Genomic DNA, 13,803 nt, shown 5'->3' with positions numbered 1-13,803 from the left:
ACAGTTAAGAAAAAACATCGTAAACTAAAAACAGACAAATAGTTACGATTAAATACAAAAATAACTAATCTGAAGAATTAGATGGAATTGAAACATCTTCCTGTATTAAATCCGACATGTTTCTTGACTGCCACTGTCGATTTTAAACAAGATAACATTTCACGAATATAAATTAGTCGTCGTAGCTCGCTAAACTACGCACAAAATGTTGTTTGTATGTGTGCGAGTGTAAGATAACGATTACGTTGGCCTATGTGTGGGTGAGTGTAGATTGTGTATAGTTTGTAAATAGAAGGGAGAATAGGTATAGAGTAAGTAGGTAGATGATTAAGGTGAAGTCTATGATAATATTTATGTGATTATTATTACCTATAATCAGTAAATGATCCGAGGAACGCTAGATTTGACTCTAAAACTTGCTTGTAATACTATTATCAGTCGCATCATCTAATAAAGTATTACTATACATTATAAAGAAAGATACTCATACAACACGCTGCTCATTATTCATGATATATAGTTGAAAATCTTCAAGGTCACGACGAAAACAGACCGCTTCAGCGGAGCGTCCTCTCTGCGTTCATAATCTATGCATGTTTTGATGTAGCTCGTCCGTGTGTGACGTGTTTACAATACACTACACACGCATGTGTGCGTGTAGCTGGTAAACGTATTTATTTTAGGCATCGGCTACACCCGGTTCAGTCCTCCTTGTCTTTTTGAACGACCAACAGTGTCAGTGTTTTGTGAAATTATAAATAATAAATTGGAATCATGTCGGCATCACCTGTTGCGAGGCAAGCTACCAATTGCCAGGCTATTCCTTCAAGGAGGGTTCTTATAACTGACCCTTCTCAGATGCCTGATGTTTACTCTAGTACACCCGGAGGCACTGTGTACTCTACCACCCCTGGAGGTAATTGAACTTTTCTTATTTCTATATTATTTAGAAAATTAAGTAATAATGCGACCACGTTTGGTATTTTATCTGTGATAGCTGATAACACCACTAAATCCCGTTCGTAAGAAGTACAACAATCTAAATGAAACCTTAAAAAACAATCATAAAATAAATTGCTGAAATGAATAAACAAATGCCTATGATAAAAAAGTCACACTTATAACATAAACACTCTTATAAAAAAATTGCCAATAATAAAAATAAAACAAGCATAAATTATTCGCATAATTTTAATGCAAAGATATTGCCTAAATAGAAAAAAAAAACACCGCAAAGGCGCGGTATTATTCAGCCAACACCGGTCTTCACTCATGCTTTATGAGTTGTTATTTAAATTTAGAAGCGACATCGACCTTATTTAATTGAGATCGTAATTGTTAAACACTTTACAAGTGACCTTGGAAGGATTGAATTAACTCGTCTATTATTGGATAATGGAAAACAGCGGTAGTTAAATTGAAAATACGATTGGAAATGAGAGCAAGATGAAAATCGAATCCGAGTAGAAAAACAGTCTAAACGTTAAATTTTTTTTAAGTAACTAAATTGTTGTAAGTTACTAAAATGTAAATGAAAAATGTATTTTTTTTATAATGTTTAAAATAGTTTAAATTAACTAAAATGTTTGAAATAAAAAAATGATACGATTTTTATAACGTTTAATAATAAAACACAAATCTAGGAATGTAAGACTTGAAGAAGTAATAAAGCCTAAAGTCTGCGAAAGCATAACAAATTCCTTACATCGCTAATCAACAATCAACCTAAAAGGTTACAAAGAGTCAAACGATAACAACGAAAACAAATAAAAAACTACTTTCTTTTGCAATCTTTGTATACTTAACCTTCTTATCGCCCACGATAGTTACAAAAACACAAAATAAATTATATTCAAACAAAAACAGCCCTTAAGTTAACCTATATGATACGCAAACGTGACGCCATTACGTAAACACGCCATGTGGCTAGCCTAGCACTCGTTATGTAACGCCTTGGCAACTAAATGTACACAAACGTGTGTTTGTTTAAGATAAGAAACTATTCAACAACTAAGTCCATTTAATAGCTCACTGTTACTTATCTGTGAGCCTAATATCTAAGATTAATACAGTCAAGTATAAAAATTGTATTTAATTATCGATAAAAGTATTATATAATAATAAGTGCTCCAGTATCAAACAATAGTAATTAAAAAAATATGTATATCTATATCGATAAAAAACTTTTTGCTACGTACCTACTTCGTAATTTGAATTTGGAATGGAGTGAGCCTTTCGTAAAGCTCATAATAATAATATATGAAATATTAGCATGTATTAAAACAATAATCTTAGTTATCAAAAATGTGTACAACTTTAACATTTCCCTAGCATTATGAACTATAAATCTATACTCTATACTTAATATATAAACCTGAAGAGTTTGTTTGTTTGTTTGTTTGTTTGTTTGAACGCGCTAATCTCAGGAACTACTGGTCCAAATTGAAAAATTATTTTTGTGTTGAGTAGACAATTAATCGAGGAAGGCTTTAGGCTATAAACCATCACGCTGCGACTAATAGGAGCGAAGATACAATGGAAAATGTGAAAAAAAACAGGAGGGGTATAAATCATAACTTACATCTTCTTCTACCCACGGGAACGAAGTCGTGGGCAACAGCTAGTAAATACTAAAACTGAAGTTAATTTCATACAGTAGGCACAGAAACACAATGCTCTACCTTGACATAATTTATTAATGTAAACATTCAATAAAATTTACATGTATTCAACATATTGTGTGGATATTGCTTCAATGACTTCAACATAGCAAGACTTACAGGAAAAAGATGTAACGATAACAAGTCAAAGATAAGAGATGCATACATAACACACACTGTAAATATAAACAAAGGTATTTTTTTATTGTGTTTATGTAAAATACTGGGAACTATTTAGGTGCGATCAATCAAGATTCTGTTAAGTTTTAAGATTAAGATGTAGAGATAAAGACTCTACATAACAAATCTCTATCTTTTGATTGGCACGCAAAACGGTTGATGTGTTTTGATGTTTGCGTGTAAACTACACTCCACAAGTAAAGCTTGTCTTTTTTCCCGTAGTTTATTCTTCGATAAATAAAATGAAGATACAAGCACAGTTATTTAATTTAGTTATAAAATAAGTTCTAAATTATATCAATTCAGACTGCTCATAAGATGCAAAATGAGCGGAATTTTTGTGAGCAAAAGACTATGAGATTAGGTTTTTAAATGCCATTGAGACTTAAAGGCTCGTTACATCAAAGACCAAGTTTGTGCGCTTACAGCGGCTTAAGGGTCATTAAGACTTCAACTCGCAGAATAAAAAGGTACGATATTTGACAGCAAGGAGGTTTGCGTGCCAACGTTTGAATACCAGCAAGTAGGTTGAATACCAAAAGTCTGTAGATGAATGTTTGCTAGCGAAAACATCGTAAATTAAATATTGATGAGATACCTTTTTGAGGGTGTATCAATCAAGTTGTAGGGCCATTAACTGCCGTAGAAGATGCGTAGTCAGACGTGAATTGAATAGCAAATATTGTGTTGGTAAATGCAGTATTTTACTTATGCGTATACAAAAATATATAAACATCAAGAAAGTACTACATACACACAATATTATGAATTCTTCTGTTTTTGTGTGTATAAAAACTAAAAGTATCCATGACATTTATAAAATCATAAACATAACAAGTTAATAAAATTAAATACGCACCGCCCACGATCCCCAAAAAACGTGCTTACGTCTAACCATAAATTAAAAAAAAAAAACAAATCGCACGCTGACGTACGGAAGCGCTGAAATAGAGTGGAGTGAAAAAATATTTTGCAAAAGAGTTTTCCTCGTTCTTTCATGCCACAAAAATATGTTTCTACATTTTATGAATTACGAAGCTTACGAATGGATTTGATGTTCCGCTTTTGCCAAGAGGATAACAAATTGTTGTATAATAAAAACATAAGTACGTAATATATTTGTCCAGAAAGTTCACGGTTTAGTAAAAAAAAAAACTAACGAAGTTTTCTCTGTGAAAATTCTTCTGAATCACATGTATTGTAGTTTCAAGAAGATTAATGATATTAATAAACTTTTTCTCATTTTCCAGGTACGAGGATTGTATACGAAAGGTCGTTTATGATGTCGTTACGGCAGTCCCCGATCTCGCAGACCCCACCGAAGTGCGCGCTGCCGGCCGGCTTGCTAAAGAACCCGAGCTCCGTCCCCAACGTCATACAGCCGACGGCCGCGCAGAAGGCCCGCTCCAACTCAATCTCATTTGACGAGTCCCAGGAGACTTTCAGTATGGATCTCTAATAGAAGAATAAGTCAATACCGTACTTCGTTGTACTTCTGTGGAACTACCACCGCCTGTTGAAGTAAGGCTGTGTGGAAGAGAGACGCCGCTACGCCTGTAGAGCGCTGTCACGCTTCCTCAAATGCGACATTACTTTAATCTGTGGCGGTAGCCTCCTTGATATTAGTGAGTTAAACTTTTTGGTGCGCTTACTTATGTCTTTCTTTGTACATTTAAGTACTCCAGTTTGCTAGGACATAAAATGTGAATGTAATTATCTTTTATGTCCTAAGAAATTTTTAGGTTAGCTGTAGATATTAAATGCGTGACTGAACATTCTAATAGCGTTCAAAACGCGGTCCTTTGCCACGCCCGCCAAAAGCCAATAAAAAATAAAAAATAGAACAGATTATAAAATAAATATAAAAAAATAAATCAATTCTTAATGGAATGGATGAAGTTGTAATACTTAGTATGAGACCAAAATGTATTTATTGTTATGAAAAATGTGGCAAAAGATTTGTAAATATTTTAGCTTAGGCGTGTAACGCACATTGTAGGTGCCTAGTATTTTTATATTAAAAGCAAGTGCCATGAAATGGGAGTTAATTGAGTGACATAATTCTCTTCCGAATGGTGTTGCTGACATTGTTGTGAAATCTCAGATTTTTAATGTTGTCTGAAATTTGCGATATTAAAATTTGTTGATAATTGGTCACAGATTACTTGTACATTTTAAGTAATTATATTACGATAAATCTATAAAAGAATAGATAATAAAACTAGACAGGCCCTAGATTGTAAGGACTTATTGAATTGTTGTTCCAAAGCATTTATGTCTGTACCGATGGTTGGTTTGTCAATATCTCTCTTGTTAAATGTAAGGTGTTTTGATTATGAATGCTTTCAGTATAATGTGTGTGTGCTATGTTGATATTGCAATATACGACTGCCAGTATAATTTTAAATTAAAAAATATTAAAATTATTTTTGTTGTATTATTCATCATTCATCGTATTGTTTGTGATAGTTAAGGATTTCCTTCAAGTCTGCAACTCTCTACCGCAGATGCTTTAAATAGGTGGTCTTAGTGTTGGTAGGCCCTCTAGTCCTAGACATCCCTACACAAATACTAAAGCAATTTATGCATGTACATTAGAAAATGTAAGTATACCTAAAATATACTACTTCAGTATGCAGAAAATTAAATTAAGTAGGTATCTCATTATCATCGAAAGTTTGAAATAACGAATGATGATTATGCTGAATTGACAAGTGCAGTGACAGAACAAAAGAGTTACTCTATATTTGTTTGACGGTATTCATGGACCTTGGGTTCGATCCTCTTGTCAGATAAAACGCTACTGTTTTCTAACAATTTTAATGTTGTATACCTATAGTTTGGACAATTTTACACACAAGGCTGTATCGCAAGTACCATGATGGCTAGGAACTTACACTGATGATGTATTGCTAGTGCTGGTATAACAACAACAAAAAATTGGGGTTAAGCAGTGTTTCCTTCGGTCATAAATTCGATGGGTGGCAAATTTGTAAGCGTAATTTCTAGGTCCGAATCGCATTTTTGTCGCATTATTTAGTAACCCCGTAACTACCAATATAGTAGCGTGTGCAGATGTTGATGTTCTGACTACCTATAGTCCAGATTCCTTCGGGAAATAGAAGTATAAACAGACAGACGGAAGAACAATGTTGGCATTTATTGCGATTAGTATACGTGACAGGATTCTGTAGTACGCCGACACTCAGGCGCCGAGAGTTTATGCTTTCTGCGTAATTGACAACTGTTATGATATTTCTGTATGCTTTTTTTTTTCAATTTGATAAGAATGTCTTGCATCATATATTACATTAATGATAGCTTATTAAGAAAGTAGAGAAATTGGCGCGTCGTAAATAATGAGTATGGGTTAATCAAAATGGAGAAAGGTTTTTTTTTAAGTTGTTGGTTGTTGGTTGAAGGCAACTACTTACTCTATTCTGCCAATGAATTAAATGTTTTTTTTTAAATATTATTGGATCGTCGTCTGTAAAATTTAACATGCAGGTTTAATTAAAAGTGTAATTAATTAAGAACTTTCGTTGTGATTTCGAGGGGATTGTGACTTATCAAGTTATCAGCAATTGAGTCATGGTTTTGTGACTTGGGTATAGCCGTATCGGGTCCAAGGCCACATTATATACGTCTCGGTTTTATGTTCCGTGATAATAGTGTGGTAGGTCGTTAAAATACGTATGAATAAGTATTAGTACTTTTTTATCTTTCCATTTCAATCTTGCTTTTAGTTTTACGCTAACATTGGCATTTCTTCATCAATACGAGGAATTTTCTAGGGAAATTATTTAAATTATCAGGTGTTTCTGAGTTGGTGTTATTTAAGGTATATTATTCGTTTTTACATAGTTTACGTAATTTTTGTTCAGTCTCCGTACACGGCGCATATTTATTTAAAATTATTTTATTCAGACAGCCGAGAATTTGCAACACAATCATTGTAAACAGTTGAAAACCATTGTTATGGTATAGTATTCTAATACATCTATATGTTTGATATATTGGATGCTTACTTAACATTGAGTGTATGTTTCATGCCCATCAGGAAATAAATAAAAAAGTCGTACCATTTAAAATATATTACATCTCAAAAATAGCCTAGTCTCGTCCCAAAGCTAAGGAAATCGCTGTCAAGCAAAAAAAAAATACTCTTCCATTTTAGTTTCCTTTTCTGACCACTAGATGGCGTGTAACGAACCAAGTCGCGACGTGCGTGAAAAGATTTTAGTACTTTTAGTTATAATGGACGCGGCCTGAGTGATGTGTGGAGCACACGCGATAGGGGTTATAGCACCCGTTCGTTAATATATTTCATTGTTTTGCGCAGTGGCCAGTAGCCAAGGGCTATTAGGTAGCTAAGTAAGCTAAGTTTAGTATTTAAATAGCCTGATTTGATTTAAAGTCTGGGTATTTCATGAATGAACTAGATGGGGAGTTGAAGTTAGGTCGTCTACTATTTTAGCTGTAGTAAAATGGAACTAAATTCTTCGATACCATTTCGATACTTTTAGTATACCGGAAAAATAATCTTTATAAGTTTATCTTCCTCAGGCAATAATGAAAGCGGCCAATTGTTTTTATTTACCAAATGAAACCACATTAGTTACAGCGCCTTTCCTGCTTTCAGAGAAAAACCAAGTAATATTTTTATTTCCCAGTTCCGTAAATCAATTAATGAAAGATTAAGTCTTTATAATGAAAAATAATAGAAAATGATAGTGATTAAAGATATATTTAAACTTTGAATCCCTAATATTTCGTTTCAACAAGTTTTTAAATGCCCGCATATGAGGCAGAACGACAGTTAAACATTTCAGTATTCAGCCATATTCAACAAATACCTTAGTAACATTCTCCTATCATTGATGGTAGTTTAATAGATAATTTATAAGATCCCTTTGCAAGCCCGTTGACAGGTTAATAATAGAACAACTTAGTTATAATTTCCCCTTTATATTGTGGTGTTAGGTACTGTGACATAATAGTGACAGTATTAAATTAGAATTTCTATAAATGGCGGCAATGTATTGGAGGTAGAGAGTAAGAACTATTCAATTTGTCAATTTTATTAGTTGCAGATATTATTTATTTAATTTATTTGTTATATAAAATAAGAACGTGGTTTATGTGAGTAATAGTATACATATATTATTTTTAAGGATTATTTTTTATAATATACGATGTTTGCCAGCAAAATATAAAAAGGAAGAAAATTGGGACGCCATCTTTAAAAAAAATATAACTTTTAAAACGTCATTAATAATTCAAAATTAGAATTTCTGGGGCGGACATTAATGAAAAATAACAGCTTTTTCATCCTGAATCATTTTAATAAGCGTTCGTTTGTAATTAAACCTTCATACTCTCCTAACCAAAGTTCATCGACCCCTTGTTGTGCGGTATCTGCGTATAGCACAATGCGTGGTCTTTAACAACAAGATTTAGACCTTAAGTATGTACTATTAAGGTTGATATTATCTTGCTTAGATGTTGTACACGCATTCAGCCCTATATTCACCCTCTCCCCTTGTCGTTATAATCTGTCTGGAACTAATCGGTTCTGATATTTGCCTCACGGCTCAGTTCGTAACGTTAATATGATTGGATACTTTTAAATTGGTCACGAGTTCATTATTCAGCGATTCTAGATTTTTTCTTCATTTACTTAGGTTGTTTGAGATTTAAAAAATATAGAGAAAATTTTAACTCTTTGAGATAACTATCTAAAAACCAAATCTAGTATTTTAACTACGTTCTTCTTCATGAAATAATCCGCGGCACTACCAAAACTAAGTACCATCTTACCATTACATGTCATGCCGTCTCTGTCATCGTAATGTAAAATGCGGAACCAAAAGAGACATTGATGTCGGTTCCAAATACGGCAAGGCTAAGGTGGCGAAGCTCTACAGAAAGTGTTTCGTAGTTAAACTAAAGTGCAATAGTTACAAATGCCTATGGATTAAAGAGGGGAAAGCTGAGAATGAGAGGTCGCAGTTTGAGGCCCGTCTCAGGTTTGTCATTTTTCAGTATCTTATTTGTATTTCGTTGACAACTATTGAGAAAGTTCTTATTACGTAAGTATAATTAAATTATAGGTATATGAGTTTTTTTTGTATGTGTGTGTGCGTGTGTTACCCAAACAGCTGCACCGATTTCGATGCTGTTTGGTATGGAGGTGGCCGACAGATTGGAATAACTTAGAAGCTACATTTTATACACTGTGTTAAAGGAGAGTATTATTTTTGCCACAATAACCGACATTCCGGCAGGCGAAGTCGCAAGCAATTATAAATGTAACATCTAGTTGAAAGTTTCAACACTTTCAGCAGTAATTTAAGAAAGTAATAGCAACTTTATTACAAAGCTGTAAAGTCGCTTTTCGTATCACATAACATAAAACAGAAATTCACGGGTCTCGACACGTTTCATGGAATTTTAATTTATAGTTACGCATTTGTTTCTATTTTGGAATTCACTTTGAAACTTCGAAATCGTTTGTAACTAACTTTTTAAGTTGAAATATTTGGCATTCCTTATAAATTAGTACAGTCAACAGCAAAATTCAACGGACGCTCGAGTCACTACCAATGATTTAATTGTACACGACGATCACAACATAAAACGTAAATTCTGTATAGCAAGCTGCTTTGTGCAAATGACGGGAACGTTTAAGATCCCGCCGAGACAAAAGGTTTTCTTTCTTTTCTATACACGATATCTTTGTTAAAACAATTAATTTAACTGCTATAAATAATAGCTAGCCAACGACAGTGTTGGTAAAATGCCTCTGAAAATACGAATAGTCTCATATTAATTCAATTTCCATTCATTCACGACAAATATTAACAACACCTTTGTTCATCTCTTTTAAACATTTGTCTGTCTAAATCACTTTTATTGCTGAATGTACATTAGGTACTGCGTAAGTGTAGACGTCAGAGGTTAAAGCCTTTTGAATCTCGTTGTTCGCAACAATACTATTTTTAACGGCTTTTTGACATTTCGAAATAAGCGTAGGCGGTAAGCTTGGGCAAGAAGAAATTTTAAAGGACGTTTTGTTGGCTTTCTTAAGCACACTTTTATTTCGAAATAAAAGTGGTAAGGATGGAGTTATATTTTTTCTAGTAGTGTAAAAATATGAGAATTTATTAAGAGCTTTTTAGTATAAGTTCCATTGTTGTTATAAAATCTTATTAAAAGATTTTCTTTCCAACTACTTAGAAAAAGTTAAGAAACTATAAAGTTCTAATAGATAAATTAAATTCTACATTGCTTTAGTTTTATTGTTAGGTCAATACGAAAAACTACATGAGAAAAAAACTATAATATTAAAAATTTAAATAAGAACATTTTCAACTGCCTGTTACGACAACAAGGAAATAAAAAGGTTCGTACCAAAAAAAAAGAAATCAATCTAAGAGGCCTTCTACCAACCATCTCTTAAAGTAAATTTACCGTCATTGCGGAAGCAAGACGCCGCTATACAACGTTTAATGCGCCATCTCACTTCTACATCTACAACGCTCATACTTCAAGATGCAGTGGTACGATCCCTGAACAGAAAAATGCACCCTCTATCAGGACACAACCCACTCTTCGAATTTCAAATGGATTTGTCTCAGACAAAGGGTTAGGTACTCAGAGTAGGGGTGGTCTAAACCCCATTATTTATTACACTACTATGAATATTTGAAGTTAAGGGTATTACTGGAATGGCCGGGATAAGGAATGAATACATTAATGTGAGACCTTAATGGCGCCGACGGACGTCACAGCTGTTTTGTGTTGTAAAGATGATAAAACGATTGTTTTCAAACATTTTTCTTAAGGGATGACACGACGGTAAGGTACAATGAATTGGAACGACTACAATTATTTTTGCTGAGTCACTTTTGCTTTTTCTTTACTTTCACAGTTGTTAGGATATAAATAAATAGTTATTTATTTAATAAAAAAATAAATATAATTACGTTTGTAATTTGTTATAGATTATATCTAAATTATATATTTATATATAAAAAAGTCTTCTTTGGACAAAATGTCTGGCGTGAAAAAATGTAAAGCGTAAAAAATGAACTTGAGGAAAAAACAGTAAAAAAACAAACATAAAAAGGTAGTTTTAAACTTACTCTCCAACGTGATAAAAGTAGCAATTTACTGAAGTGCCCCTTGACAAAGTTTAATAGCAAAGTAACGCGGACGCAATTCTTTTCATTGCTATCTTCATAATTAAAGTAGCATCGCTTGAATGCTAATGTATGGGGATTGTGTCGTTCGAGGAAGACGACACGTGTACCCTTGTACCCGTGTACCGTTTGTTGTTGATAACATCTCTAAAATGGAGTTCTGAATAACATTTTTATAAGTTCCACGAAATGAGACCGATAAAGGAGGGAATTGGTAAGCTTTTATCAGATTGAACGGAAATATGAAACGTGGTTTTCTATAATATGATCCAAAATGAACTTGCTTCAATTGATTTATGCTGATGGCGTCCAAATTTCGTCCTTAATTTGGTCCCACTTTTTGCCATGGAACAAATCAACCAATATTGAAATGCAACGAAACTTTAAGATATTCTTAAATGTAACTCCGTGACAACTTTTCGCCTGAAAATAATAGAGATCGCAAGATGATTAGGTAATTGTGAGTAAAAATTTTGTGACTGGGATTTTTACCCGTCCTTCCTTGCACTTTTAGTGCCAGTTCTTAGTCGGGCACTCAATAGAGAAGGATAACGAAACTTTAGGACATTCTAAATATATCTTTGTCACAACTTTTCAGCTGAAAATGACAGAGACAACATGAAAATAAATTCATTGTGAGTAAAAATTCGCTATGTAATTTAGGAACTCCGTCATTTCGGGAAGACGAAATCAAAATCAAATATATTGTATACAATCTAAATCTTATAAAACTGAAATCCCTATTGAGACACGTTTAATATTCACGACAAACCTACAACAAACTATAACAAAGTTTATGGTTATAATTAATTTCCGAATACGCACAATATTGACATTTGCAGTGAGGCGCGTAGATAAACAATAGCTAATGTCGCAATACGCTGTAGGGCTTCGTTAAAGACATTAGGTGCGACCTCGCCCGGGCACGGGCAAACGTCGTGTTTTATTTGCTTTGATTTCTAATTGAGATAACCATAATGGGCATTGCGTTTGGAGATTAAAAATCAAGTAAATTCAGTTTATAATTCTTTAGCGGGGTTGCCAATACGTTTTTCTTTTTTTAGCCTAAATACTCTTTAGTTCTTCAAGTGTCGCTTGACGAAGACTTTAAAAACATACATCTATTATGTTTAGTTATTTTGCAAATTTAAGTGAAAAGTTAAATCAACCGTCAGTTCATAAAACAGATAATATTATGTTCAGTTTCTTTTTGTTTGGGCTCAAGTTATTATGACATTTTATATTGACTTAATAGTTAAATTAAAAGTATAATTCTGTACTAGCTGAAATTGTATATTTTTAGAGAGCAAGCAACTTCTACCCGATTTGTAAGATATTTGGGGTCAATAAACGGGCTATCTAACTCTGAAACTTTTTTTTTCAAATTGTAACATCAATTCCTGAGATTAGCGCGTTAAACAAATTGTTCAGTTTTATAGTACCCATTAATGACCCACAAAACGAGAATTGGTCGCTTAAAAAACAATTGTGTCGAGCATAACTCAGCGGTTTGGCAGTGGAACCCCATCGCTTAACTGAATTCCTAGAAGTTTACGTCACTTCATGTAGGTTTTAGTTTTATTCGTCTGCGGGTTGGCGCCCAAAGGCCGACCGCAGAAAATGCGCCATTAACGGCATACTAACACTCTTTTGTAAGGTACTAGTTATTGCCAGCGGCTCTGCCCGCTGATCCCACGGGAACATAGATTTCGGGGTAAAACTACTCTATGTGTTAATCCAGGTTTATAAACTATCAGTGTACCAAATTCTGTCCAGATTTGTTAAGCAGTTTAGGCGTGAAATAATTACAAACACTCGCGTTTATAATATTAATAAGATGTAATGTATGTATAATGCAGATAGAGATAAGTATAATGGAAATTTAATAAAATAGGAAAGGTCTAGTCAAAAATGGGATATACTACTGATATTAACTATTAATATACTGGTAGGTAATACTAGCCTGTAAAGGTTGCAATATTGAGTTGGGCTCAGATTTAAGCAAAGTTCACCGCGCTACCTGACTGATGATTTGCGATTACGGATTCTAATATTTGGAACTGGATTTTTCACAATGTTTGGATTTTTTCACCGTTTTAGAATAATTAGAACGAAACAGTAGCAAAACAAAAAAGTCACAATATGTCCTAGGTTGATAAGATGATTTTGGTAAAAAATAGTTACTTAGGTACTTAGTTTTTTTCATACAAAATTATCATCTACAGGTCCAAATTTGATATTTTTTTTAGAGAATAAGTTCCTTAATGATGATTTAAAATGACATTAAATGTAGCTTTTAAAACTGACTAGACATTAAAATAATGAAGCTTTTGTCAGTAAGTAAAAGCGTCGGGAATATTTAGTGTATTGTCATTTTGACTCATAACAAGTTTGCCTAAGTTTTCAGACTTCAAAATCGCAACGTCAGCGAAATCTGGACTCTTTTGTTATGTTTCGTAGAACAAAAGAAAACAAAGGCGTGTGTTGTTTGTTTTTTATTTATTTTTAGTTTTATTAGGGTATTAGTTAAGTTGTTCTTTCGAGACAAAAATACGAATTAAGTGAGTTTTTTGGTGTAATTAGGCCCTTGATAGATTTTGACCATAAGTATGTAAAATGGGGTGAATTTTTGGAAAACAGTTTTCCTAAAGTCTTAGAAGTTTTATGAGACATAAAATAACTATGTAAAGATTATCAAGCATTTAACATAATATTTTTTTTAAGTAGTTTTTTATGTATGAAAACGCGTTGGATCCCCG

The 13,803-nt window shown here is 33.2% G+C and overlaps 1 protein-coding gene across 1 annotated transcript; it reads left to right on the top strand.

Annotated features, from left to right (window-relative positions):
* Nucleotides 1–696: 696 nt before the first annotated feature.
* On the top strand, nt 697–4,796 carry LOC113499468 (eukaryotic translation initiation factor 4E-binding protein 3). The gene is made up of 2 exons (XM_026879966.1): nt 697–916; nt 4,091–4,796. The coding sequence occupies exons 1-2, from the start codon at nt 775–777 to the stop codon at nt 4,297–4,299; spliced, it is 351 nt and encodes a 116-aa protein (XP_026735767.1). The 5' UTR covers nt 697–774; the 3' UTR covers nt 4,300–4,796.
* Nucleotides 4,797–13,803: the final 9,007 nt, after the last annotated feature.

This window comes from Trichoplusia ni, chromosome 1 (genome assembly GCF_003590095.1).
Source record: "Trichoplusia ni isolate ovarian cell line Hi5 chromosome 1, tn1, whole genome shotgun sequence".
Lineage (NCBI taxonomy): Eukaryota > Metazoa > Arthropoda > Insecta > Lepidoptera > Noctuidae > Trichoplusia > Trichoplusia ni.
Note: the sequence above shows the minus strand (reverse complement) of the source record. Positions and strands in the feature narration are given on the sequence as shown.